Genomic DNA, 24,849 nt, shown 5'->3' with positions numbered 1-24,849 from the left:
TGATGGGGTTTGATACAGATATGTGCGAAATCTTTCTCCGTTTCTAAGAAATTGAGCAAGATTTTTCTGAAAAGTCTTTTTTTCTCTACCTTCATAGAACTATGGCAGCATCTACACATATAACTCACCTGTTATTTCGAATCAATGTTTCACTCATATCATAGCCTGAAGCCTAAACGATTTGACCATTAAAGTCGGAGATTGCTTCAATTTCGATTTGTTGAAGATTTCACAAATTCACACTTAAATATACTGATTTTGTCCTATTAAAGGAAAAGGGATATTATATTCTACCGATGAATTAATTCAAAACTACCGATAAAAAATAATAAATGACCGATAAACACGGTACCGATAAAAAATAATAAAGTACCGATAGCGAAATTCCCAAGTACCGATAAAAATATTCAAAACTACCGATAACTTTTTACTATGCCAGTGTTCATTTGAGTACATTTTCATACAGTGTGTCTGGTCGCTTATTTGACATCAAAAAAATGAATCGCTACTGCCTGGATTTACTCTTTTGTTATGACAATGCATATGCGATGTAAACGCAACTTACCAGTTGCTTCACGATAAAAAGATGTAAAATGTCTTCAGTCCGAAAAATCAATCGATAAAAATGACTCACAAGTAAGAATAGCTCTGCAAGACCTCAATATAGAGAAGACAAAGATGGCTCGTTAAATGAGTCAATCCAAACAGTAACGCAACGTTTTTCAAATGGTAATTTCAAGGTTGTATGTATAATGGAAATACTGAAAGAGAGCTGGTTGTCTTTACATATAAGAAGCATTTATTAAATTTATAATTTTTATAATAGATTTTATATCATATTTCAAAGACAAATAAAATCCTAATATTGATTCTTACTTCTTTTCTTAAATCTTTTTTTTATTCTTTCATTATTTTTTCTTCTTCTTTTAATTTATTTTTCGTCTTCTTCATTCATTTCGAAATATCTCTTTTATGCTTATGATTAATTTGAAATAACATTGAATTTTTTTTATTACTCTTCATTTGTAATTTTTTTTTGTTTATAATTTTTATTCATCTATAGGGGGGGATATCAGTTAATATTTAGAAGATAATGGAGTGGCTATTTTATTCATTTTTTTTCTTTATCTAATTTTATGTCGAAACATTTTGTAATTAGTTGTTCATCGAATGAAATTTCTTTTCTTTACTAATTCACCATTGGTTTAATAAAGTTTTTTTTTTGTTATTGGGTGTGTAACAATTTGTGTTCCATAAATAGGGAGGATATATGTAGCAGAGTATAAATGTTTTTTTTTTTGAAAATTCGTTACACAATTTTTTCTCTCTCGCAGAATGAACAGAATGAACTCATTGTTTTACTTCGACAAAAAATTAAAATAAAAGTAAAATTTTTCTCGATATTCATTTTTTTCCTTTCTCTTCTTTAAAGCCAAACAACAATCTATAAATTAATTATACGCAATCAATGTTTTGTTAATTAGACTTTTTTTGTAGATTTTTTTTAAAGATAATTTAATTTTTTAATTTTTTTTTATTTTATTTTAAATTTTTTATTTACTTAGCAGCCTGGCAGAAAAATCATTACAGTTATTTATTTTCGATGAATATGTATAATTGAAATCCATACAATATGATGCTAATTAAAAATTAAAAATTATTTTAATTCATTTCAAAGTTTTTGTTTGCATTTTATAAATTGGCAATTTAATTGGTTTTTTATATCTCAAAGAAAACAAAAGTAAAGAAAAAAAAATACTACAAAGTAATAATAAGAAATAAATAATTTCGAAACGATAAATCCTCTTCTGTACACAGACCTGGACTTTGGTCGGATTGGACACACTGGATTTAGCTGCGAATATTTGTGACATCAATCATGTAATTCCGTTTCGGACATCAAATCACTGCGGAAAATAGAAGTCGTGTCGGAATATTTATAGTTAATAAACTTTCACATCAAACACATTCCAAAATTTTATTTTTGTTTAATTTTAACCCACCAATAAAAAATGACTAAAATTGATTTATCATCAAAAAATAATAATAAAAATTTCGTTTTATAAGAGAAGCGAAACAAAAAACTGGTAGGAGGAGAGTTCGACTGGAATGTTTTTTTTCTTTCTTTTTTTAAATTCTTTCCTTTTACAAGTTAAAACTAAAATCAGTTCAATTCAGTTAAATTTATATTGCGCGTAGAGAATATCTTCTATATTAATGCTGTTGACTTAGAAATATTTTTTAAATAAAAAATAAAAATAATAAAAAAACTGGTGGCGCCCTGTGCCAATAATTTTTCATCACATTGTTTAGAATCAAAAAGTTTTTTTTTATTGCAATTAATAGCGGCGAGTCGAAATCCAAGTCCGGTACATGTGATGGTAGTTTTTTTGTGTTGGTTTTTTATCTACTTAATTTATTATTTTAATAAAATATATTATTTTTAAAACATTTACTTTTTTGTTTTCCATTTTTCATTTCATATTTTTTTTGTTTTGTTTTGTTTGAACACTAAGTCAAAAAATTTTTTTTAATTATTTTCCTCTTATTAACTTACGTATCTTAAAAATATTAAATTTTTAGCGTTAGAAAAATAAAAACAAGTTTTCAATGATTCCTTTTTTAAAGTCAAATAATTTTGTTTCAAAATTTCATATTTTTTTAACTTTTTGTTTTTTGAATTTTTTTTATTATTTTTTTAAATTTAATTACCGGGATTTGAATATGTATTCATTTTTAGCTGACATATTTGCAGAATAAAAGCATTTTTACCGAGTTACAATAAAATGTAAGGAAACGAAATAAAAGGAAATCGGAGAAGATTTTTATAAAATTGAAAAATGTGTTCTTTGTGTTGTGAAAAGGTAAAAATTTTAATTTTACGCAATGTACGAGAAAAAAATGTTTTCTTTTTCAGACGAAAAAAAAATGGTGCCAATAAAATCTACCTAATTAAACGAAATCATAGCAAATTCATCCTTCGTTTTGTTCTTTCGATTTTATCTCTGTGCACATTATTCTCCTGGCGTCTTAACCACTGAATTTTCTCTTCACTTTATTGAAGAAAAATCTTTCACCAAGAGAGAAAATTCCAACATCCAACCGAATTCCAACATAAATTCCCGTTATTCATTTTCTAGACGATCGATTTCCTATTTTATATGGGTGATCCGGTTGATCTGTACGATATTAAAATATTTAAAATAAAAGACACCGATCCATATACATTGTGAGTTGTTCGCGTGTCTCGAATCATTTACTAGTTACTATCACAATTTTCACGAGCAGTATCAACTCGAAACTCCGGTTGATAATAAATTGATTCCGGTTTTAAATGAGAGTTTTAAACGAGATGAAAAATGAATGTTTTTGCATTCGTCGAAGGATTGGTGTATTGGGAATATTGTTTGGGTGAAATTGTACTTCATGTAACTACCGTTTGTGTTTTTGCTAATTCGAACACTTTGTTTAAAAAGACCTGAGTTTGATATATTCGGGACACGAACGAACACGGATGGTTATGCATTGAGAATTCTATGTCGTTCTTTTGTGTAATTTACTTGAACAAATCAATTGAAATTTCATCAATTTTTTTCTTTCTCTTACATTGGTTCTTTTTCAAACATTTTCAACTGCGATACCTTAAAGCAATTTTTTATAAATTCGCAAAAAATTGCATAAGCTAAACCGTCCATTTAACGTTCCATTTATGTTCTTTGTTTGTGTTTCGTAAATTTTTTTCTCTTTCAAATATCTGAACTTTTCTGCGTGGCGTGTTTGTGTGTCACAATGCATTAAAATTAAAACATCTGCCTTTTGTTTGGTCCGATTGATCGGACATTTTCCTCTCTCTCTCTCTCTCTCTTAGAAATTAATTACAAATATTTTTTTTTATATAATTTTTGTTGTGATTTGAAAAGATTTTTGTTTCTCTTATGAAATTAATTAAATTTTTTTAACTTTTAGGATTTTAGGGTGTTGGTTTCTGTTTTTTTTTTCTTTTTTTTATTTTTTTATAATTTTTTTTAACTGAAAATAAAAGAAATTTTGATACTTTTGTTAGAATTTGTTTTTGAATTAAATTTTTGATTTGTTGCGTATATTATGGTTGCGTATATTAAAATGAAACGTAAAAGTTTAAACCAAAATACAAAATGGGTGTGTGATGGGCGTGTGTATTTTTGTGTGTTAGTTGGATGCCAATAATGTGCTTGTTAAATATATCATGGGCCGAATTGGTACAAATCAACAAATTGAAATTCAAAAAGCCGCACACAATGAACGAAAAAATGATGGGGATGTTAATGAACCAAAAAAGTGACAAAAATTAATCAATCTAATTGTGGCTCTAAATGGAAAAACATCTGGGCCTCGCTTCTCTTGCGTTCGTAGCTTCAAATATTCGTAAGCTCGCAGTGTATAAAATCTCATGTAAACTGTCAAGTTACGAATTCTTAAAGTTACGAACGTATAAGAATCGAGGTCCTGGAGCCGATTCTCTGAATTTAGGAATTCCTAACGTGACAGTTGTCACATTTAAAGTTTAGAACTGTATGGACCACGCTTAGCATTAACACATTGCACAATAATGCGCACGCTGGAACTTAAGACACCCTAGAAAGTAGTAAAGGAGTCGAGGGTTACCCCCAAATAAAATTTAAAAAATCTAAAATTTAATTTTTGATTTTTAGAATTTATTTGTAGGTATTCCTCGACACCTTTACTGATTTCCAGGGTGCCTAAAGTCGACAAGTCACAGTAACCGGCAAAGTGTTAAGGTGATAACTGTCAAGTTACGAATTCTTAAATTCCCGAGAATCAGCGCCCAGATGTTTTGCACCCCTAAAGCAGTGCAATGTGGTTGAACATGCTTTCTATTCGCAAAACAAAAAGTGTCTAGTTGTTTGTACTGACATTAATTTACTGTATATTGAAAAGGGTCAATTAAGCAAGGTCAATCAAACAATTTATTCTTATTCGCCGTACAATGTTATTCTGAACAAAAAATGGTTCTACGACCAGCCTCCAAAATACACCGATTTTTTATAAGTTGCCTGTTCTATACTTCGAAACTTACAGTCGCCGATAAAACAATTACAAAATGACGGACCCATATCTTCGATTTTACACGATTTTTAGATGTTCTATTGATCGTCAATGTCAATAAACTTATAGAATTAGTTCTAAAAAGTATCACTGAGATTTCAGAAACTTTCACCAACTGTCGTAAATCTACGATCCATGAAATTGATGGAAATTTGGGGAATTTTATAAACATCTCGGGGAATTTAGGAGGACCGAAACAGCATCTCTAATCGGACATTACTTGAAAGTTCGACATGAAAAAAATGCGAGATAATGCTGTACGATTCAACTCATCTACGACCAGTGTGAAGTTCGTATTTCGCATATCGGTGTAAATGAACATCAACGAAAACTATCAACACAATTTACAGATTCTGACGGTTTGCGAATCTTTTTTTTTGCATCTCCTCAGAAAATCTATTTGTCAGTACATTCAACATCCACAAACGTAAATTTTTAGTGGCAGCTACGCTGGCCCAGCATCTTTCGTTAACAAAATAAAAATGAAACCGAAAAAAACCCACGATATCGTGATGATCAAACACAAAAACTAAAAATTAATGGACAGTGAAGCTAATGGAGACAAAACTAAATTGTCTAAAAGTGAAATAATAAAGGACGAAAAAAATATTTACTTTTTCTTTAGCGTAAAGAACGACTTCCTTTTGGTCTCATCCTTTTGTGATGAAGCAGGTAGGGTCATCGATCTGCTGCCGCCACCGCCGCCAGTTTGACACTGTGCTTGTAATGCTCCCACCCATTGATTCATTTCAGAATCATCATGCGCTTGCAATAAGAATTCGGCTCCGTTCGATAACCTAATACAAAGAAACAAAATTGCCATGAGAGTTCCATTCATCCAGCGAGAATGTCCACGCAAACTTACTTGATTCTAAACACATGCTTCTTTTTCGTGTAATCTGTTGCTACATCGACCGATGCACCTTCTAATATCAATGGTGGCTCGCCACGGAACGTGGACTCTGGGACAGCTTTACTGGCTTTTTGATCTTTGTAGAATGTCAAACGGGCACCGCGTGCAACAACATAAACCTGTAATTGAATAGAGTTCGTTATTGGTTTGTGCTTCTATCCCGAATTCGAAAACAAATAAGTCGTTGTGGGTGCAACACATTACCTTATCCCATGATCGGTTCGATGCTTTCTTTGTTGTGTGTTCCCATTCGTGTTTACGTGTAAGTGTACCTTCAACATCAGCATCTCCACCAGAGCTCGGCCGATCTAAACACATTTGAAAATAATTCTTAATGACCGTGTCTCGATAGTGGGGGGAAGGTATTTTGTGAACATTTTGTCGATTGTTTTTTAATAAAAAAAAATTACTCTCTACGGTTTCTTGTGCGTCTTGTGACGGTTAGGGCGCACTCGTTTCGAACCTTCGGTACCCATTTTTTTCTTTGTTTAGTTACATCGTCATGATCATACAAATACGAAACAACTTGTGTTATAATGGATCGTGTCTTTGAATGGAGCATATGGATTAATTGTCGATAAATTGTGAAAGAAAATTGGCCAATCTCTTTGACGTAATGTGATCAATAAAGGTCGTGGGTATTATTAGCATATATGTGCAGCCAATTATAATACCACACACTGAACAGAACACATCAGTGAAGCCAGTGCTGGTAATCTAATTTCGAATTTTTCTAATAAACTTCCCCTGTCACCCCTTATCAATTTACTCATTCATTATCCGACCGTCCCAAATTAAATTCACACCAAAACTTATGTGTATGGAACGCAAAACAAATGAAACCATCAAAGCCCTAATCCAATTCTATTCGACAAAATGATTACCATTCATCAAAGCGAAAAACCGCATTGGATTGGAATCGATGCCCCGCTTAAATACGACGACCTTTACATTGTATACAATATCGGCATACATTGTTTATCATTTACATTTACTTCCTTCGGTAAATATTGTCGTTGGATAGATAAAAACAAACTTATTTGTTGTTGTTGTTGTTGTCTTTAAATCGAACAATATGAACGCTAACGACGATTTCTTTTCTGATAAACGTTTCTCTAGTTCGCCCACATTAGAAGGTGTATTTGAACGTTTTAATGGAAGCAAATGGAAATTATGAACGTCATAAAGAAATGTCTAGCTGATGCATGTATGCTATCATATATGTGTTTTGTATACACCGCAAATGTTTTATATCCGGAAATAGAAGGCGTGTGTATGACTAGTCAAATTTCAAAAGAAAAATATTAAAAAATGGTGTTTTGTCTCAAAAAAATAAAACGAACAAATTTACAATATCAATAAAATCAATGATACATCCAACTATTCGAAACGATAATAAATTATCGTTTTGTTCTTATACTAATATCGATCATGCATTAAAACAAATAAATAAATAAAATTCTCCAACGATAAGCAACGATAAAACAGTCTAATATAGTCAAACATATTGGAAAAACGCTGATTTAAAAAACAAATAAAAAAATTCAAAATTACTCAGGTTATAATGTGATTGAGTTGACGAACTTTCGATACTAAAAAAAACGCCTTAAAAGAAAAACAAAATTAATTTTACCTGCTTCATCGTCAGAATCAGCAGCACGTGACGTAGAGCCGCGTTTCCATCGGAAACTACGGAATGGACTCTTTGATCGAGATCGTGGCCTACCAATTTTTAATGATCCAGTATTTGATGGTGTTGTTGGTGACATTGGTATAGAGCGTCGGTCGGAACCACTCGCTGATTTTTTTGTGATTTTGTTTTTTGGTTTATGATGCATTTTGGGGTGATTTTTTGTGTCGTGGTTCGATCGGTTAGGTAATTTGTTTTTTTTTTGGTTTACAATTGTGTGTTGGTTCAAATTATATCATAAGGATGGAATATGTATATGTGTTTTTGTTTTAGGGATGACGAAGGACGAGCAATGCAATGAATGTACGTATGCAAAAAATAAAAGTAAAAAAAAGATTCGAATGAAAAACAACTATCGATAAATAATTGGTATACAGTTATGAACATATAAAAGATGCGTCGTCCTATGAATCTCCTTTATTTGTTCAGTCCACTTTGTTACACACATTCACAGGTGTTTTACACGTGTATTTTGAGTCCCAAGATATTTATGTGTGGAACAAAAGTGGACTGAACAAAAATAAGAGATTGATTGACACGACGGAACTTATAGGTGTTCATGACTGCAGATAAAAAATAATCAAAAATTAATTTGTTGTACAATGGTATTAGTAAAATGTTTTCAAAAATCAAAATACTACGAGTGCATTGGAGCAAACAATTTTCTAAAGACTTTGATGGAATTTCTTCAAACGATTACGAAACGGTATCGGTAACAAAATATTCAACTGATGTACGGTTGGAGCTGTTTAACCTGTCACATACGCCTATTCACCTGTTATCGATAACGACAACGAAAAATAATGGGTAATATGGTCCCTTTACATAGTAAAATGCATGTTTAAAAAAATTGAAGTACAAGATTTGAAATCAACAGATTAATACTTTGATATATGGAAGTAATAGACCTGATAATAATACTGGTCATATGCTTGCCGTCTGTAACAGGTTAATTCATTCTTCTATCTCAATTTTACATAGAAACTTTTACAATGCATGAACTGTTTCAATCGCTCCCAACAACACTTTTAAATGTATTGTAACTCGATAATCGTCGGCCTCTGCTAGTAATAATCCATTATGAAGTTCTTTTAGGAGACATTAAATCAGTTGATGCCTTGTAAACGTTTGAATTTAGCGACTGCACTACTGGATGTTTTTGGCTCTTAAGCAGCACAAGTTCTTAACTTCTTTTGCGCCCACGATTTCGATGTATATTTAAACAAATATCAAAAATTTAAACTTTCATACAAAAGTTGAAGAATTCAATATGACCATTCCGGGCCTGTTTAGAACATCACATTAATTCCGACAATTTACACGAATCTGAAGAATTCGTTGACGGCCGGCGACCTTCGTTCTTCACTTTAGAGATTTTCAATTTCCCAATTTCAATTTCGTATTCACCAACAAGTGAGGGATGCCCTCATCGTCGTGTGAAAATAAGAGGCGGATTAGAGTATTGGTAAAGTGAGCTCGGCCCAGGACGCTGGGAAAATGAAGAGCACAGAGAAAGTATGACATTGCAATTTTTTCTGGAGAATGACCGTTAAAATCTGGGCTGTAAGGTTCATTGCAAAGGACGAATACTTATCCCGCCCTGGTGACAATATTTCCAAATATTTAGATACGGTCAATTTTAATTCCACCAGTCGTTGTCGGTTAAAAGAAAAACCATAAACGAAATACCGCTGTCTCGTAGTCGTCATAAAAACCATCAAACTCGTAAACCATAAGAACAACAAAAAATCGAAGGAAACTAAAAACCGCATATCTACGAAAAATCAAATACTTACGTGGGGTTGCACTTCCTTGTTTGGGCGAAATACTTTGGCGCACCGGTTCGATTGACTGCCTTTTGGCAGGTATAGGTTTTGGTTCATGCTCTTAGAAAAACAAAATTTACGTTTATCATGCAGTCTAACTTCTACGAATATTAAAAACTTAAAGTCCACTAAACATGCAAATAATAAAATCCGGTCGATTATGCAAATGTTCAAGTTTACCAAGCACGAAATTGACATCGTTGCTGTGATGTAATTAAAGAAGCAATGGAACGAAGAAGAACAACAACAGAAACCCGTATATTATGACAATATGGACGTTCCATAGAAGCAAACAAAAATTGAAAAGCTCTTTTGTTCGACACGGTCGACACCTCAGCATATTCCAACTGTGTTTCATTCGTGAAATATTTAAATCAGCTTTGACAATGAATGCAGATTCAAATCGATAAATCACGTCACCCGAACCAAGCAATTTTAATTCTATTCATAATAATGGGCATCAATTTGCCGTTCGATTGAGAAAAGCTCTCATTTTTGTTAAATGTTTGCATTCCTCTTCACAGAATTTATAGTTGCCTATTTGATTGTAGATATGGAATCAATAAAACGATGACGACGCGACGTTCTGGAGACTATGAGATTATAAAAATGTTCACGAAGAACACAACGTGAAAACCGAATCGATTAACATGTGAGCGGGGACTTTTTTTGTTTTTTTAAAGCAAATTAATTCTACATTCTACGTTGTAAAACATGCAGCTAATGTTGATTTTCTAAAGCATTTCAAGCAAGTTCCTATTGTATGTACAAGCGGTACAAGCAAAAACAATTATGCGACAACATCAAAAACTTTTATATTAAATACTTCAAAAATGTGTAAATTTTTGTAGACAAAACACCACTCAAAATGTAATAGGTAGCCTTCTTCCCATAAAGCGTCATTCATTGTACACGCGGAAAAATTCATTCCAAACTTGGGAATATTCATTCTACAACAATGAGTAACGAATGAATATTGCCAAGTGTGGAACGAATTTTCCCATGTGTGATACAAGGCCTAATATGTGAGAACGTATTCACAAAATTTTAGGTCATTTTAGGGAATCTTTTGAGAATCATTTCAATCAAATATTAGACCTTGATAGAATGACGTATAAAGCTCGCTGTTTGCAATTGTTTGCTAATGTTTTTTTCACAATCAACCAAATCGCAAAAGAAAATAGTTTGTGACAGAATAAAATACCTGTTTGAGAGATAGGTCTCTCAGCTATAGGTGAAGCAGCTCTCATTGTGACTTTTTATGCAAAAATTATTTTTTTTTGGTTTGTAAAAAAGTTGTTTTTTTGATTTAAAAATGAGTGACATAAGTGGGCAGCGTGAAAATAACGAAAAATAAATCGTTAGTTTATTACTTCAATGCATTTTGTTTAAAAGTCTAAATGAACCAAAAACCAAATTTAGAAAAAAGAAAAGAAAAATGTCTCACAACCCTCTGTGCGTTACCACCAACTTGTCTCGATGTACCACTAAGCAACACAAACACGATTCGAATAAAAGAAAACACCGTCCCGTTTCGGGATTTCGCTCTTTAAATCAATTGCAACAATCGTGTGCTCCGCATACAGTGGGACAAAGTTCCAAGTTCAACCAATGATTAGTTTTCCCAACCATTTTGTCGATTCTAACAATTTTCGTCGTAACAATTACCTGCTTCGTGTTCCCGGTGCGGTGACGATGCATCGGCTGAATCTTTCGATTCAGCTCGTCGAGCAGCTTCGGCTTGGGCTTCGGCGGCAGCCTTTGCTTCATTTTCGGCTTGTAGACGTTTTCGTTCGACTTCCTCGGCAGCGTCTTGTCGTCGTTTCATTTCTTTGAGCTCAAACTGTGGACAATGTAACGATTGAAGAATTAAAATTTCATTCGGCGGCAGATATAAATTTTAAATGTCCACGAACTTACCGTAGTTAATCGTTGCAAAGCGCTAAATCTTTCCTCTTGCGCGGCAGCGGACTTCTCAAAGGCTTCGTGTTTCTTGATCAGATTTTCAACTTCATCGATTGTGTGACCCAATTCCGTTGACATTAAATATGGTTCTTGGGCGATAAGCCAGGCTTCGGCAACAGCAGCATCGCGAGCAAATTGATAGACTTCGAGAACTGAGAAAGGAAAGCAAAATTTACATTAGACAAACGACATTGGTTATTCTTTCGCATTGAACTTACTCAATTGTAAATTCTCCCAACGCTCTTCCCAACGATGAAGCAATGCGTTTCTAGTATTGGTCAGTTGTAATAGACGATCCTTGATTTCGGTTGTTGCATAGTGATTTCTGGCCAACAGCTCTTTGCCCAATGTCAAACAGGTCGAGAAATTGTCTTCGCGAGTGTCGATTTCTGCCTTTAAGCTTTGATGGTTATTCATGAGAAGTTCAACGCCTGACACATCACGTGGTTTTTCTGAAGTATTCATTTGACGAACTACGTCGTCCATCCATAGCATCAATGTACGGACCATGTTGAAGAATTTGAACAGATCGCCGGTATCGGACAATTTTGTTTTGCGTGTGTCGCACATTGCTTGCAAGTTCATCCAAGCCTGTAGCACTTCCTGTTCACGATTTGTTATTTCACGGGCTCTGTCGCCGGCATAAGATGCTTGCAATTTAGCCGATTCCTCTTGAATGAGTTGAACTTGGGAGTAAAGTGTAGTTAAATCTTGAATGAAATTGTGGTGTTTACGCTGCAGTGCTGAAACGGAACCAGCATCACGGCCAAGTTCGTCGGAAACACCGTGTTGCTTCTCAAGGATTCGGCTGAGAACATCTTTGCAATCGTGGAAGAATCGATGTAATTCTCTCGAAGCGGCCAACATCTGTGTTCTAGTGTCAATGAGTTCCAACAAATCTTGCCACGACTCATTTAAGCCATCCTTCCATTCTGCAATTGTGGCGCTGTCCGAATGACCAGCATGAATTAAATCATCAGCAATGCCGTTAGCACGGGCAACACGTTCACCACCAACGGTAGCTGTATCCTTTGCAAATTCTTTGAATCGTTCCCACAACAATGTAACATGGTCATAATCTTGTCCTAATTCATGTGAACCGGCAACAAGTTCACGTTCTGCGATCCATTGTTCCAAATCGTCCACCTCACGGTTAAGCATAAACAATTGAAGGGCTTCGTCTAAACGAGCTCGTCGCTCTCCAGCCAAGTCTTTGAGACCTGCATACAATTTATCAAGCTGAGATTGTTTAACTGAAACAGCATCACCGTGCGAAATTTGTTCTAAAGTCAATTGTCTGGCAGTGTCACCTAACTGGCGAATGGTATTTGCATAATCTTCAACCAGTTGCTCCAAGGTCTCATGTTTTTTCATCAAGTTTTGTGCGGTTGTCTCGTCCTTGCCACGATCCTCAACCATCATGTACAATTCTTGTTCGCTCATCCATGATTCCGCTTCAGCGGCATCGAAAAAGTATTGCTGAACACGTTCGGATTGGTCTAGATTCTTACGTCTATTTTCGATGGCATCTTTGAGTTCTTGCCATTTCTGTGTGAGCTCCTTGATTCGCTCGACAAATTGTGGTGAATCTTCGTGGCCTTCGTCGATCAACTTTTGTCCGTTGTTGCAGATGGCCATTATTCTTGGTTCGTGATTTTCGATTTCAGTAGCCAAGGATTGGTTCTTCTTCTTCAATACGTTGACATTGAACAATGAGTTACCACAATCGTCCGATGTGGCTAACGGCATTTTTTCATCGATCCACAATTTTTCTTCTTCAACGTCACGTCCGAATTGGAAGGCTTCTTTCTTCTTCTCGAGTTGTTTCTGGCGTTCCACGAGCGGAGCCTTGATCTTCTCAAACCGTTCGGTAACGGCGACCTTCTTTGTAACAATCGGTTCGACCTGTTCCAATGGGATGGTCTTTTGTAAATATTGAGTCTGCTTATCCATTTCTTCGACTTGTCTTGCTTTGAGTGCCATTTGAGTTTGAATTACTTGTTGCTTCTGCATGAGAATGTTGACTGATGTCAAGTCATTGCCGGTATCGGTGTTAATGATCTGCTTCTCTAGATCAGTGATGTAAGAGTCGATATCATCGCAGGTTTGTTGAACCAAGACTTCGCGATTAGCATCGAACAATTGAGCTCCCTTGTCTTTCGTGAATGTTTCCAAATCTTCAAACGATTTTGAAAGGTCCTTCAGTTTCGGCTCGATAATTTCCTTGAATTCTGGCTTTTCTGTCATTAGTCCCTGGGCTGCCTTTTCAGCTTCGAATAATCGCTCTTTGTTGGCAGCGATTTCAGCTTCGAAGGCTTGATGACGTGTCCACTTCGAGTGAATGGTCTTCGCACTGCGGTAGGTGTCATCTTGGGAAATAATATATTTTTCGGACACCCATTCGGTGAGTTCTTCCAAGTCTTGCAAGAATTCGTGCAATTTTACTTGATTCATCAATTTCTCTTGTTGCTCTTTAGCACGATTCTGGTTACCATCACGACGTTCGGCAATGTTGTCAGCGCGTTTGCGAATTCTATCAGCATCGTAGTGCTTCTTATCGACTAAAGCGTCGGCTACGTGGACAATGCTATTAATCTTATCGTCATTAGCATCCATTGTAGTGAGGAAGGCTTCGTGGCGTTTAAGTTGATTTTCAGCCTGTTCAAGATTGACTGGTGTGTCGTCCTTGCTAAGGAAATGTTCCTGTTGACTAAGCAAAACTTCTGCTTGTCTCGAGTCACGGTTGAACAATTGTTGATCCAAACTTTGCGACAACAGCTCTTGACGATTTTCCCACATTTGGTGTAGCTCTTCCCAGCCGTCTTTCAATGCATTCAAACGTTCTCTCAAGAACATGTATTGCGGATCATTATTTTCTGGATCGGAAGTCAATGTCTCACCATATTCCATCATGTTCTGATAATCTTCGGTGTAATTGTCGATCTCTTCGCGAATGGTTTGATGTTGATTGAGTAACTTCTCGGCTTCTGGAAGCGAAGCTGGCGGATCTTCCGATGCGACATCGGTTTGAGTTTTAGTCAACCAGGTCTGGAAATGATCCAAATCACGTAAGAATCGATGCAAGTCACCGCGTTCCTCCAATTTGGAATCACGGTCCTTCAACATATTGGTCAATTGTTCCCAAATGACGGTAATCTGTGCGATGCGTTCACGAATCAGTGCAGCCTCTTCAGGATGTTCACCTTCAATGGCATCGGCTTCCTTTTCCAATGCGGTAAGTTTAGCTTGAATAGCTGCCAAATCACGTTCCATACCGCTGAGTCTACGTTGTAGAGTCATGACACCGGTCAAATCCATTTGTAGATTGTCGGTTTCGGTCAAAATACGTTTCTTGTCTTCGATCCATGAAATTGTTTCACGGCATTCAATGTAGAAGGTCTGCACACCATGTGCCGAGTTGAGTTGATCTCTCTTCGTGTCTGCCTTGTCGCGTAATCGTGACCATTCTTGATTGAGATGATTCTGACGAGTGATAATTTGTTCAGCATTCGGATGGTCAACACTGGTGAATTGGTTCAACAATTGGTGGGCCAATTGGTTGACAATATCGACTCTGGATGCGTTTGCATTCATTTCCTTATCGAAACCATCGTAACGATGTTTCATTATTTCAACATCTTCGATATCCTTTCCAGGCGTCATTGTGTCCAACATTTTCTCTTTTTCATCAATCCATTGCTCAACGCCATCGGCCTCCGACATGAGTTTATACAAACTGAGTGCGTCCAATAAGCGAAGTTTACGCAATTTGGATAGCTCCATGAGCTGCTTGTATCGGTCATCGATCGATGCAATACGATCAGACACGGTTTTCTGTTCTGTTTCATCGAGTGTTAGCGCATCGGCTTGTTTATGTAGCTGGTCGATAGTTTCAGCATAGCTCTTAAGTTCGTCGGAAACATCTTTGTGCTTTTTCAACAAGGATTGAGCATGTGACTCGTCCTTGCCCACATCTTCGGACGAAACCAATCGCAACGAATCCAACATCCATTGATCGATGTCATCAGCATCAGCAAACAATTGGAAGTAATCGACTGCATTCTCGAGACGTTGACGACGATATTTTGTTAAATCCAAAAGGTGATTCCATTTCGCTAGGATTTCCTTTAGACGATCCTTGATACGATCGGCACCAAAGTGACCTTCGCTGATGAGTTCGTCACCAATCTTCGCAACCGACTGCAACTGTGGATCGTGCGATTGAATGTCGGATTCGAGGGCTTTGTGCTTGGATAGCAACAGATTGATTGTGGTGAGATCGTGACCGATGTCGGCGGTCGAAACGATCTGTTCCTTCTCCTTGATCCAATTTTCTTCATCAGAAGTGTCCCAGTAGAATTGCCACAATTTGCGGCTCTCTTCCAAACGCGATCTGCGTTCAACGGCCAATCGGACGAGTTCGGCATATGCGTCCTCCAGCTGTTGGACACGGTCAACGATGATAGCTGGATCACATGGTCGGTAACCATTGGCTTCTTCACCCAAAAATCGTTGCGAATTTTGGACAACTGTTTTGACACGTTCGCCCAGTACGTTGATGTCGGCTTCTACCAGAGAATGTTTCTGCAACAGATCTTCAACACCCATCAAATGTTTGCCGTAATCGTCTGTCAATAAACGTTGTTTGATTTCTTCCATATTGTCCAAGATGTAGAGCATCTCTTGGAAGTTTTGCTGTAGCTGCCATGAAAGTTCTAGACGCATCTTGCGAGCCTCCAATAACTCTTGCAGATATTGCCACAATCGTAAGACATTCTCTTTACGTGCCAATATGCGTTCAATGTCGTGATATCGTTCCGCGTCCAATTCATCGGACACAGCGACAACAGCTTGAACGCGTTCTTCATATGCATGGATATCAGTTTGAATGGCTTCGTGTTTCTTGGCTGCTGCTTCAACAGCTGCCAAATCGAATCCAAAGTTGTCTTGGCTAACAAGCCGTTGATTTTCGGACAGCCAGGTCTCTCTCATCGATGCCTTTCGATTGAAACGAGCTGCAAGCTGTTCAAGTTTCTCCTGACGTATAAGCTCCTCGCGTAACGCCAATTCTCGTTCATGTTCGGCTTTCTCCAATCGTTCCCACGCTTTGTTGATATCGGAAATCATTCGTCCCTCTTTCGGCGTGTATGGTTTCTGGTTGTTCGAGCGCATCTTCGACTGGAGTGTGAACAACAGAACTTCCAAGTTGCCTTTTTCGACGAATTTTGGTGGTTTCTCGACTGTACGATAGTTTGCGAATTGCGATAGCTGCTGTTGTACGCCGGTTAATGAGTTTGCGAACGTTCGATCGCCCAACGTGATGATTGTGCTTTCGATCCATCCGAGAAGGTCACTAGTAAATGTCTCGTAGTCGTTGATCATTTTCTCATTTTCCATTGCTATGCCGACTACTTTTCCAATACGCTTTCCTTGTACTGTTTCTTGTTTGAGTTTGCTGAAGTAGTGATAGTATGTGACGACGTATGTGATGATTGATTTTTCATCTGGATGTTCAACGAACACGTCCTCAGCATCTAATAGTTTTGTCAAGCCCAATTTTTCTGCCACATCGAAGGCATTGTTCAAGTTGTGCATGGGATGATTTTTACCCAATTTGTCGAACTGGATGAGATCGGGTCGATGTTTGTGAATGATAGCATTGAATGCTAAACCGTCTCTCCAGGATGTTGTAAAATTGCGCACATTTACATTTTGATATCCAGCTGTTTTCATTTGACACCACAATAGCAGGGCATCTTTAGCTGATTTCGTTTCCTTGTTGTCAACTTCTTCAATTGTAATATCCTGAATTTGGAACCGAAGAATGATCGTCCAAATGAGTCCCAAATTTAAACTGGCATTGCCATCGACAATATCGTGCGAACCGATATTTTCCAAATGCACTCGTTGGTCGCGTAAAAATTGCAACGCTTTGTCCACATTTTCCAAGCAGTGAATTCTCATCTTGCCTTTTGTCGGCTTTGGAAGACGTTCACCCGACAGTACTTCCAACAATTTGATCAAATTTTTACCGTCACGCATATCAATATACAAATCCTGTATGCGACCATTCACACGTACCAAATGTGAGTTGACCCATTTTGTGAACGTCTTCTTTTGTACGTTTCCTCGTTCCTCTGTGTCGAAAAGTAAAAAAGAAAAATTACAAAAATGCTCGGTTGTCTACGAACAGCGAAGGTGGATGGATAAATCAATCCAAAACGTACCGGCTAAAGCTTTAATGCGAGAACGTTCGAAAAGGCGAGAACTTGAATTTCCTCCGTCGTATTCGTATTCGTCAATGTATTCGCTGCCAGGCCCCTGACTGGGATCCCAGCGCACTACCGAAATGTCTGTAGTCATATTGTTAAATTTTTCAATCAATCGCTGCTATCTGTAAATGTGAGAGAAAATTTTGATTAGGAATATGGTTGTGGTGTTAAGCGGGACGCTGTTAGGAAAGAAAATATCTGATGAACATATTGCCGTACCGAATGACAGATCTACACATATAGCATCGCAAAAACATTCATTCGTCTTTCACCGATTTTATCGAAACTTAAAGTTGATTGAAAGAGTAAAACAACATCGAACTTAAGAAATCTCGAGAAATTAGAATGAAAACTTATCTTACAGAGAAGCAAATTTTAATCCAAAGGGTACACCAGTGTCCAGTTATGTATACCAATAGTATGCCACCTACTATAATAATAAACATTTTGTGAATGACACAACTACAGGTTTCCGACTACTGGTGTCGCCACCCTAATGTAGAGTACAGAAATCAGAATTAAATTCCAGTTTCAACGAAACACTGACTTGTCACTTGGAACAACACAATCGTAACAGAACTGAACTGACATCGTAAATCGATAGGATATCACTTAGAGGAATTTTCGGGACAACGAGTTGGAGTTGTTCAAGCAACAAATGAAATTACTGGAAATATTATTTGGTAATTTTCCAATAGCCATTCAACCCTTGAACAAACTGTTAGCCTAAGCCAAAGGCAAAGAAATGTTTTGTAATCTACACAAAAGTGTGATAAATCAACAAATTCCAACCTTTACCTGCATGGGTAGAAAAAAAAATCAAAACAAAATAGTTGGTTCAAGTGATAAAACTTACAGGTTAATGAACCTGCAAGACCTTCAGACACTAAAATAGTTATCTCACCACACATCGTAATAAGCTCTCCAGCTGTTTTATTGTTTGTAATGAAAATATTATTTTTTTTTCGTGTGATAACTATTAAGCAATATGAATGCGCTTCGAACGAAACAGATGCACAACTTGCATTCTATGCTTATTGTATTTCATAGGAAGCCAGCACACCTAAGGCTATAAATAAGTTCATTTCAAACCGAAATTCAGAAGATGAAGGAACAAGACGAAGAAGAAGAAGAATAAGAAAAACTTACTGCAGAATTCGATTTTAGATCCTAAAATATTTACATAAATGTTTATACTGCAGAGCATACGAAGCGCTGTGATATACTATTCAGAGATCAATTTATTATACGCTGAGTTTGGCGTTGGTTACTAGAGAACACCGCGTTATGCGGCTTAACGATCGAGAATGGTGGAATCAGAAGTGTTTTTCATTCGATAGTTTTTCTATTCTTTTCTCGTATTTATATTATATAGTTTTTTGTATAGACGAAAAATGTGAAACAATATTCCACGAATGCAATAAAAACAAAACACCGAACTGACGGGAGAAAAGTGCGTTAGACGCGGAGTAGGAACCGAAAATGTTAAATAAAACAACAAAAATATGCTTTGAGCTATTATTGGACACGTACGAAATGACCATTCCGTGCATTAAGTATCTGAATCTGTACAGTTTGTGCCATTTAGCACTCACACTTTTTGGTTGTTTTGAATCATGATAAACAGTCTCGTTTATTTGATTTTCTGATCAAATAAGTACTCACTGCTCACTTCGTACACTTGAACATATTCCTATAAAATGTATGGTGGATATTCTGCGCTCAGATTCAGATGTTTGTAATAATTTTATTCGATGTATGTTTACATTAGGTAATCATAGGAATTTCGATAATGTACTCACTTGATATTGTAGTTAGTTTAAATAGATAAAAAAATATATTTTAAAATAGCATTGAAAAGATTGTGTATATATATGTTGTACGAGTGTATGTTTATAATTAACAAGACACCGGCCATAGAGTTTTTTTTTATTTGGGTGTGTTGTATGCTAAAACAGACTTTGGAAATAGAAATATTTTTTTTTTGATTTCTCTAATAGTTTTATCGATTAACCGATTCTCTATTACTTGCCATTTTTTCTATATGGCAACCAATGCAGACATGTTTTTGTATATACACATCACCTTAATCGGTTTTAAATTAGATTTAGAAAAGGTGCAAACAACAACAACCAACGACGTCAGTCGACATAGCCGCATGTTTAAAAAAAAAACATCGTTTTCCTATTTCGTTTACTCGTAAATTGTAACACCACAACATTATCTCATCAATCTAGATCAAATTGTCGTAAAGACATCATGAGCACAGTAAACTATATTTTGATTTTATTTCCAGTTACCTGAACTCTGTGCACAGCGATTTAAAGTTTAATTAAAGGCTCTGAGACAATTTACTATTTTTCGATTTTTCTAGATTTCTTTTTTAATTTTCACGAAAATATTTTTTGTGAAAATTAAGGAAAATGCAAGAAAATGTCTTCCCAAAAATAGACCCTGAGTACGAATCCTATTGTTGGGATGTTTTCCATTAAAAGTTTTTAACAAAATTGGGAAAATAATTTCCAAAAAAATGCATTCCGGTGTGGTAGGTCTGTGTACTGACAAGTGTGATGAAAAGTCACAATATGAAATATGTTCTGCATATGAAAGGAAATTACTGTAATAAAATCTCACCCAACCAATAATCTTTTTATCTCTCTGTCAACGTCAATGCTTTGGCTTATCTCATTTAAAAAAAAAATGAATTTATGTTCGACATTGGTTGATGGATCGATCAATCAAACATATTTTGGAATGGATCTGAGTGTTTAGTAGTGCTGGGTGTTGATAGGCTTTTTTTTATTTTGGAAAGGAATTCTAAAATTTGAAAATATATATTAAAGAATTTTGCTCTATAGCCCAAGTAAAACGTCATCCATTTGTTCTACTAGAAAATTTTCACTGAAAAAACCACAAATATCAATTTTAATCAACAATTTCGTGACTAAATGAATTTGAAATTGTACTTGATTATGATTCACCCGGAAATTTTCTGTGTTCAAATGAATCGATTCAGTTTTAAGTGTTCCCGAAGGAAAAAAATTAGTTTCATTTTTCAAACATAAATCACTCAGTCCGAAATATATTATGCTAGATGTTTCAATTTAATAACGTCATTCCACTTGATTCACTAGAACTTTTTTTTTTAATAAATAAATGAAAACATTAACGGACGCTGTGATACACACGAACTTGTTTTATTTGTGCAGAAATGATTCAAATCTAAATCGTCTTCGTCGTTTTTTTTTATTTTAATGATCCATGAAAACTGAAAGAAATTGAATGACAGAATCGCTCTCTTCTCACAAGAAAAATTTTTTATTCAAAGAAAACATTGTTTCTCAAACGAAGATTTATCTAACAATACCAGGTTTGTGTGAATTAAATTCATAAAAAAACAAAAAGAATCATCAGCAAAAGGTCATGACCGAGTTTTCCAAGAATCTACGAACCAACCATATTCGTAATATATTATACCACCACAATCACACCGGTTAAATAACTTTGCGGCGTTTTACAAAAATTCAGATTATTGTAAACAGAACGAGGATAATTATATTCTCGATTATTTTATGTTTACAACCATGAACCATGAATGGAAGATAATCCGATAGGAATAATGAATGATTATGGCTAATATAAATAACAAGCACTTGCTCCATCGAGAACGAAATTCTAACTATCTCTCTATGAGGCACAATAACTTAGAACATATTTTATTGCTGCCGATCAGAACCTTTTTGATTTTTTTTACCAGCCCCTGAGTGCCTCGTCTTTTAATTTATATTTATTTTTTCGAGAAATCCAAATTTAGACAACAACTTTCTATTGACGCTAGGCAATCGCTTGTTTCATTTATGATATTAGAACATTTTTCATGCAGAGTGTTGTAAATCCGTGCTCTATATTTACCACCGATAGGGATATCCACTAACCGATTTTATTTAACTTCACCAACTTCATCGATTAGTCAACTAAGTATACTTTTGGAGATTTTTGAGTTTTTTTTTCTTCTTCTTTTTCTATTATAAACAAATTCAGATTTAACTGAGGATAAAAATGCACGGACGTGACAATTTTAAAACACTAATATCACCACACCCACACCAGCTATTCAATCAAGTAAGGTACGAAGTAAATTAATGAAGTGAGAACATAGTTCAATTGGAACCAATTACGAATAGCCATTTTTATTTTCCTCTTCAATTTGATGACCAGCATTGTGTTCTAAGCTGAGCCGAAGCTGAATGTATTGAATGGAAAAGAGTCTTGATGCACAAGTTGCTGGTACATAAATATTTGAAAATTGTGTACAGATTATATTTTATTGGAATTATTTATCTAAGATTATAATTAAAAATTTATATAGGCAAACCATTTAGAGGCGAGCTTATCAATACATCACACTAACACCGATATACCGAGCGAAAAAAACTGTATGCTTGAAACACCATTTTATATCTTTTATATACAAGTGAACATCATCATATTACATCATCACGTAAAAATTGGGTGCAAACAAACAAAAACTTCACTGCTTGGTATTGAATTCCCGAATAATTTTCATGTTACTGCAAGGACATTTCCTTCCTTATTTTCTTTTTTGTCAACGAAATAAAACTTAGTTTAGATTCTAAACACTTTGATTTATCGGTGAACAGTTGCTTTTACCGGATATATTTACTCAGTCCAAAATGTAAAAAGAATCGGCCCAACCAAACAATAATTCGATGTGAAAAATATTATATCCTGAACGAATGATCCTACACCATCTTCTTTCACTATACACACATGCAAAAAAAAAATCGTTTGTGAACGCACGCAAAAGCGAATAAATTGGATATTTTTTTCTCGGCTTTTTACGGCCTTTCGCGCAACATCAATATGAAAATTAAGGGATGCAATAAAATAACTCAATTGCAATGTACTAGTTTTTCAATTACTAATTATTAGCTCTATTTAATACGTACGGTGTTTATTTTTTTCCAATAATATCGTAAGTGAATAAGTTTGAACACGAAAAATTGAAAAATTATAGAATATAAAACCACACCTCTTTCTTTTCTTTCTTCTTATTACTCTTCTGCATCGTATTTACAACGAACAAGTTGTTCCATATGTCATTCACGAACCGATATAACGCCGCGTTTACATTCAACATATTAATTTTGATGAAAAGAAAAAAAATGTGGAACGGTTGAAAATAAAAATGTTTGAAACCGAACTGAAACTTATGTATGAAAAAATCACAGAACTGAGACAAATGCACAATTTTTGTAAACATTCGTTAAACATTTGTGAAACTTTGTCAAATATTAGGCCGTGGACAAATCTAAACGAGTCTTAAAGTTGGGACATTGTTACAAAAAGAAATAGTATTTTACATAACTAGGGATAAAAAGATGAAAAGTGTGAATATTGTTGATCCGAGGCGAAGCCGAGGTCAATAAACACACGAAAACGAGACTTTTCATTTTTATCCAGAGTTATGTAATGGATTTTACTTGCAGCACCCTGCGAAAATAAAATTACCTTACGTAATTGTTTGGAGATTGTTATTTTGCCACGAGGGATTATAGCCCTCACCTTCGGCTCTGGCTACAAACCTCCCTATCGGCAAAATAAAAAAACTCCAAACAACTCCAACTTCAAAAGAAGTGCTTCAAACATGAAAAGTACGGTTTTCGACGCATGTAGCATGTAAAAAGATTTGAATGTTCTTGATAGTGATAAGAAATGTGTTGAAATAGTCGCCTGCTAGGTGGTTTCGAAATAGATGGCTGCCGAGTGTCATATTTGGGTAGTTTAATTTATTTTTCAACTAATTTGTTTCTCAACTGATTTACCCAAAATTCCAATTCTGAAGCGCATTTATGTCGTCACTTATCAATTAAAAGTTGATGAGAAAATCTTGGGTCTGAAAGACAAGATTGTGGCACCTCTGAGTTGATCACGAAGGGGCAGTGGCAACAAAATTTTCTAGTGGCACCTCCGCTCCTCTATCGACTTAGAAGAAGAGGATTTGTGTAGATATCAAGTTATGAAAAAAATCGACTAAACCGTTCAAAATTTTGGATTTGAGGTTTGTTCCAAGGTCATTGAGAAATGTCGAATTTCATCCACAGAAGGCAACTTAACCTCAAATTTCAGGTTGACGAAAATTTTAACTGAGAATTTACAAAGAAATTTGTTGACGTTTAGGCTATGTTCATCTTGTGAATGAAATCATTGTCTTTTGTGTTGTCAAAGTTTGGGTTTACAGTTAATTGGAACAAACCTGTTATTTTGAAGTACCATATTTTGACATACCTGTTTTAAACTTTCATTGCTCATGTATACGTTGTATACACACTCTTAAATAAATTGGTATCTGACTATATGACATTGATAGTTCTGGTCAACCTAACGAAATATACCACAAAGAAGAAAATACCGATGGAACTCAGTGCGCCTGCGACCGAATATATATAAAAAAGCAGAAGAGTATAATGTAAACCCAATGCTAAACTAATTAAAAGAATGATTTCAACGAAGACCTGTTTGAACTAATAGCCACTAATATAACTCTGTGTATGGGGGTGACTCATCACACTACTTTTAATGTATAGTTTTATTATTCAGAATTTTCATAACAATTCAGTGCGGAAAAACATAAATTAGGACGGAAGAATTAATTTAAAATGACATGTATAGGTTTTGATATTACAATTCATCAACATTACGACTGAATTTATTTATAGACTTACTGCATCTTCACTTGTCTTTGATTACTTAAGATTAAAATTCCACAATGAAGTCATAAACGTAAAATCATTATGGTAACATTTCAGTATAAGAAGCGAGCTCGCAAAGTTTTTGAGAGTCGATTTTCTTCCAAACATAATGTTAGTTCGAGTCACAATTTCTATTGATGGTTCAGAGTAAACACAGTTTCATCATGCCCAAGTTTCCTTAATTCAACAAATCTAGACTAATATACCGTTGAACTAAGAAGTAGCATGAGAACCGATTACAACATAAGAAGTGTGTCAGTAGCTTTTAATGTCTGGCTGGTTTTATCATTTACCCCTCGACATA

At 35.3% G+C, this 24,849-nt stretch overlaps 1 protein-coding gene across 12 annotated transcripts; it reads right to left on the bottom strand.

Annotated features, from left to right (window-relative positions):
- Positions 1-1,417: 1,417 nt before the first annotated feature.
- LOC119068799 (spectrin beta chain) lies at positions 1,418-22,896 on the bottom strand. 12 transcript variants are annotated; one of them, XM_037172561.1, is made up of 12 exons: positions 22,743-22,896; positions 17,728-17,894; positions 11,719-17,637; positions 11,456-11,652; positions 11,204-11,378; positions 10,740-10,790; positions 9,506-9,595; positions 7,653-7,817; positions 6,224-6,327; positions 5,972-6,138; positions 5,721-5,903; positions 1,418-4,029 (listed from the first exon to the last, which is right to left on the bottom strand). In XM_037172561.1, the coding sequence occupies exons 2-12, from the start codon at positions 17,861-17,863 to the stop codon at positions 4,026-4,028; spliced, it is 7,191 nt and encodes a 2,396-aa protein (XP_037028456.1). In that variant the 5' UTR covers positions 17,864-17,894; positions 22,743-22,896; the 3' UTR covers positions 1,418-4,025. The 12 variants fall into 12 exon arrangements, with proteins under 12 accessions (XP_037028456.1, XP_037028468.1, XP_037028458.1 ...); XM_037172563.1 differs by lacking the exon at positions 1,418-4,029 and having other exon boundaries at positions 5,716-5,903; positions 22,826-22,843; XM_037172562.1 differs by lacking the exons at positions 1,418-4,029; positions 22,743-22,896 and adding an exon at positions 22,444-22,742 and having other exon boundaries at positions 5,716-5,903.
- Between the last annotated feature and the right edge of the window lie 1,953 nt (positions 22,897-24,849).

Source organism: Bradysia coprophila (genome assembly GCF_014529535.1).
Source record: "Bradysia coprophila strain Holo2 chromosome X unlocalized genomic scaffold, BU_Bcop_v1 contig_20, whole genome shotgun sequence".
NCBI classification, from domain to species: Eukaryota; Metazoa; Arthropoda; class Insecta; order Diptera; family Sciaridae; genus Bradysia; species Bradysia coprophila.
This window is presented reverse-complemented; position numbering and strand designations above follow the sequence as displayed.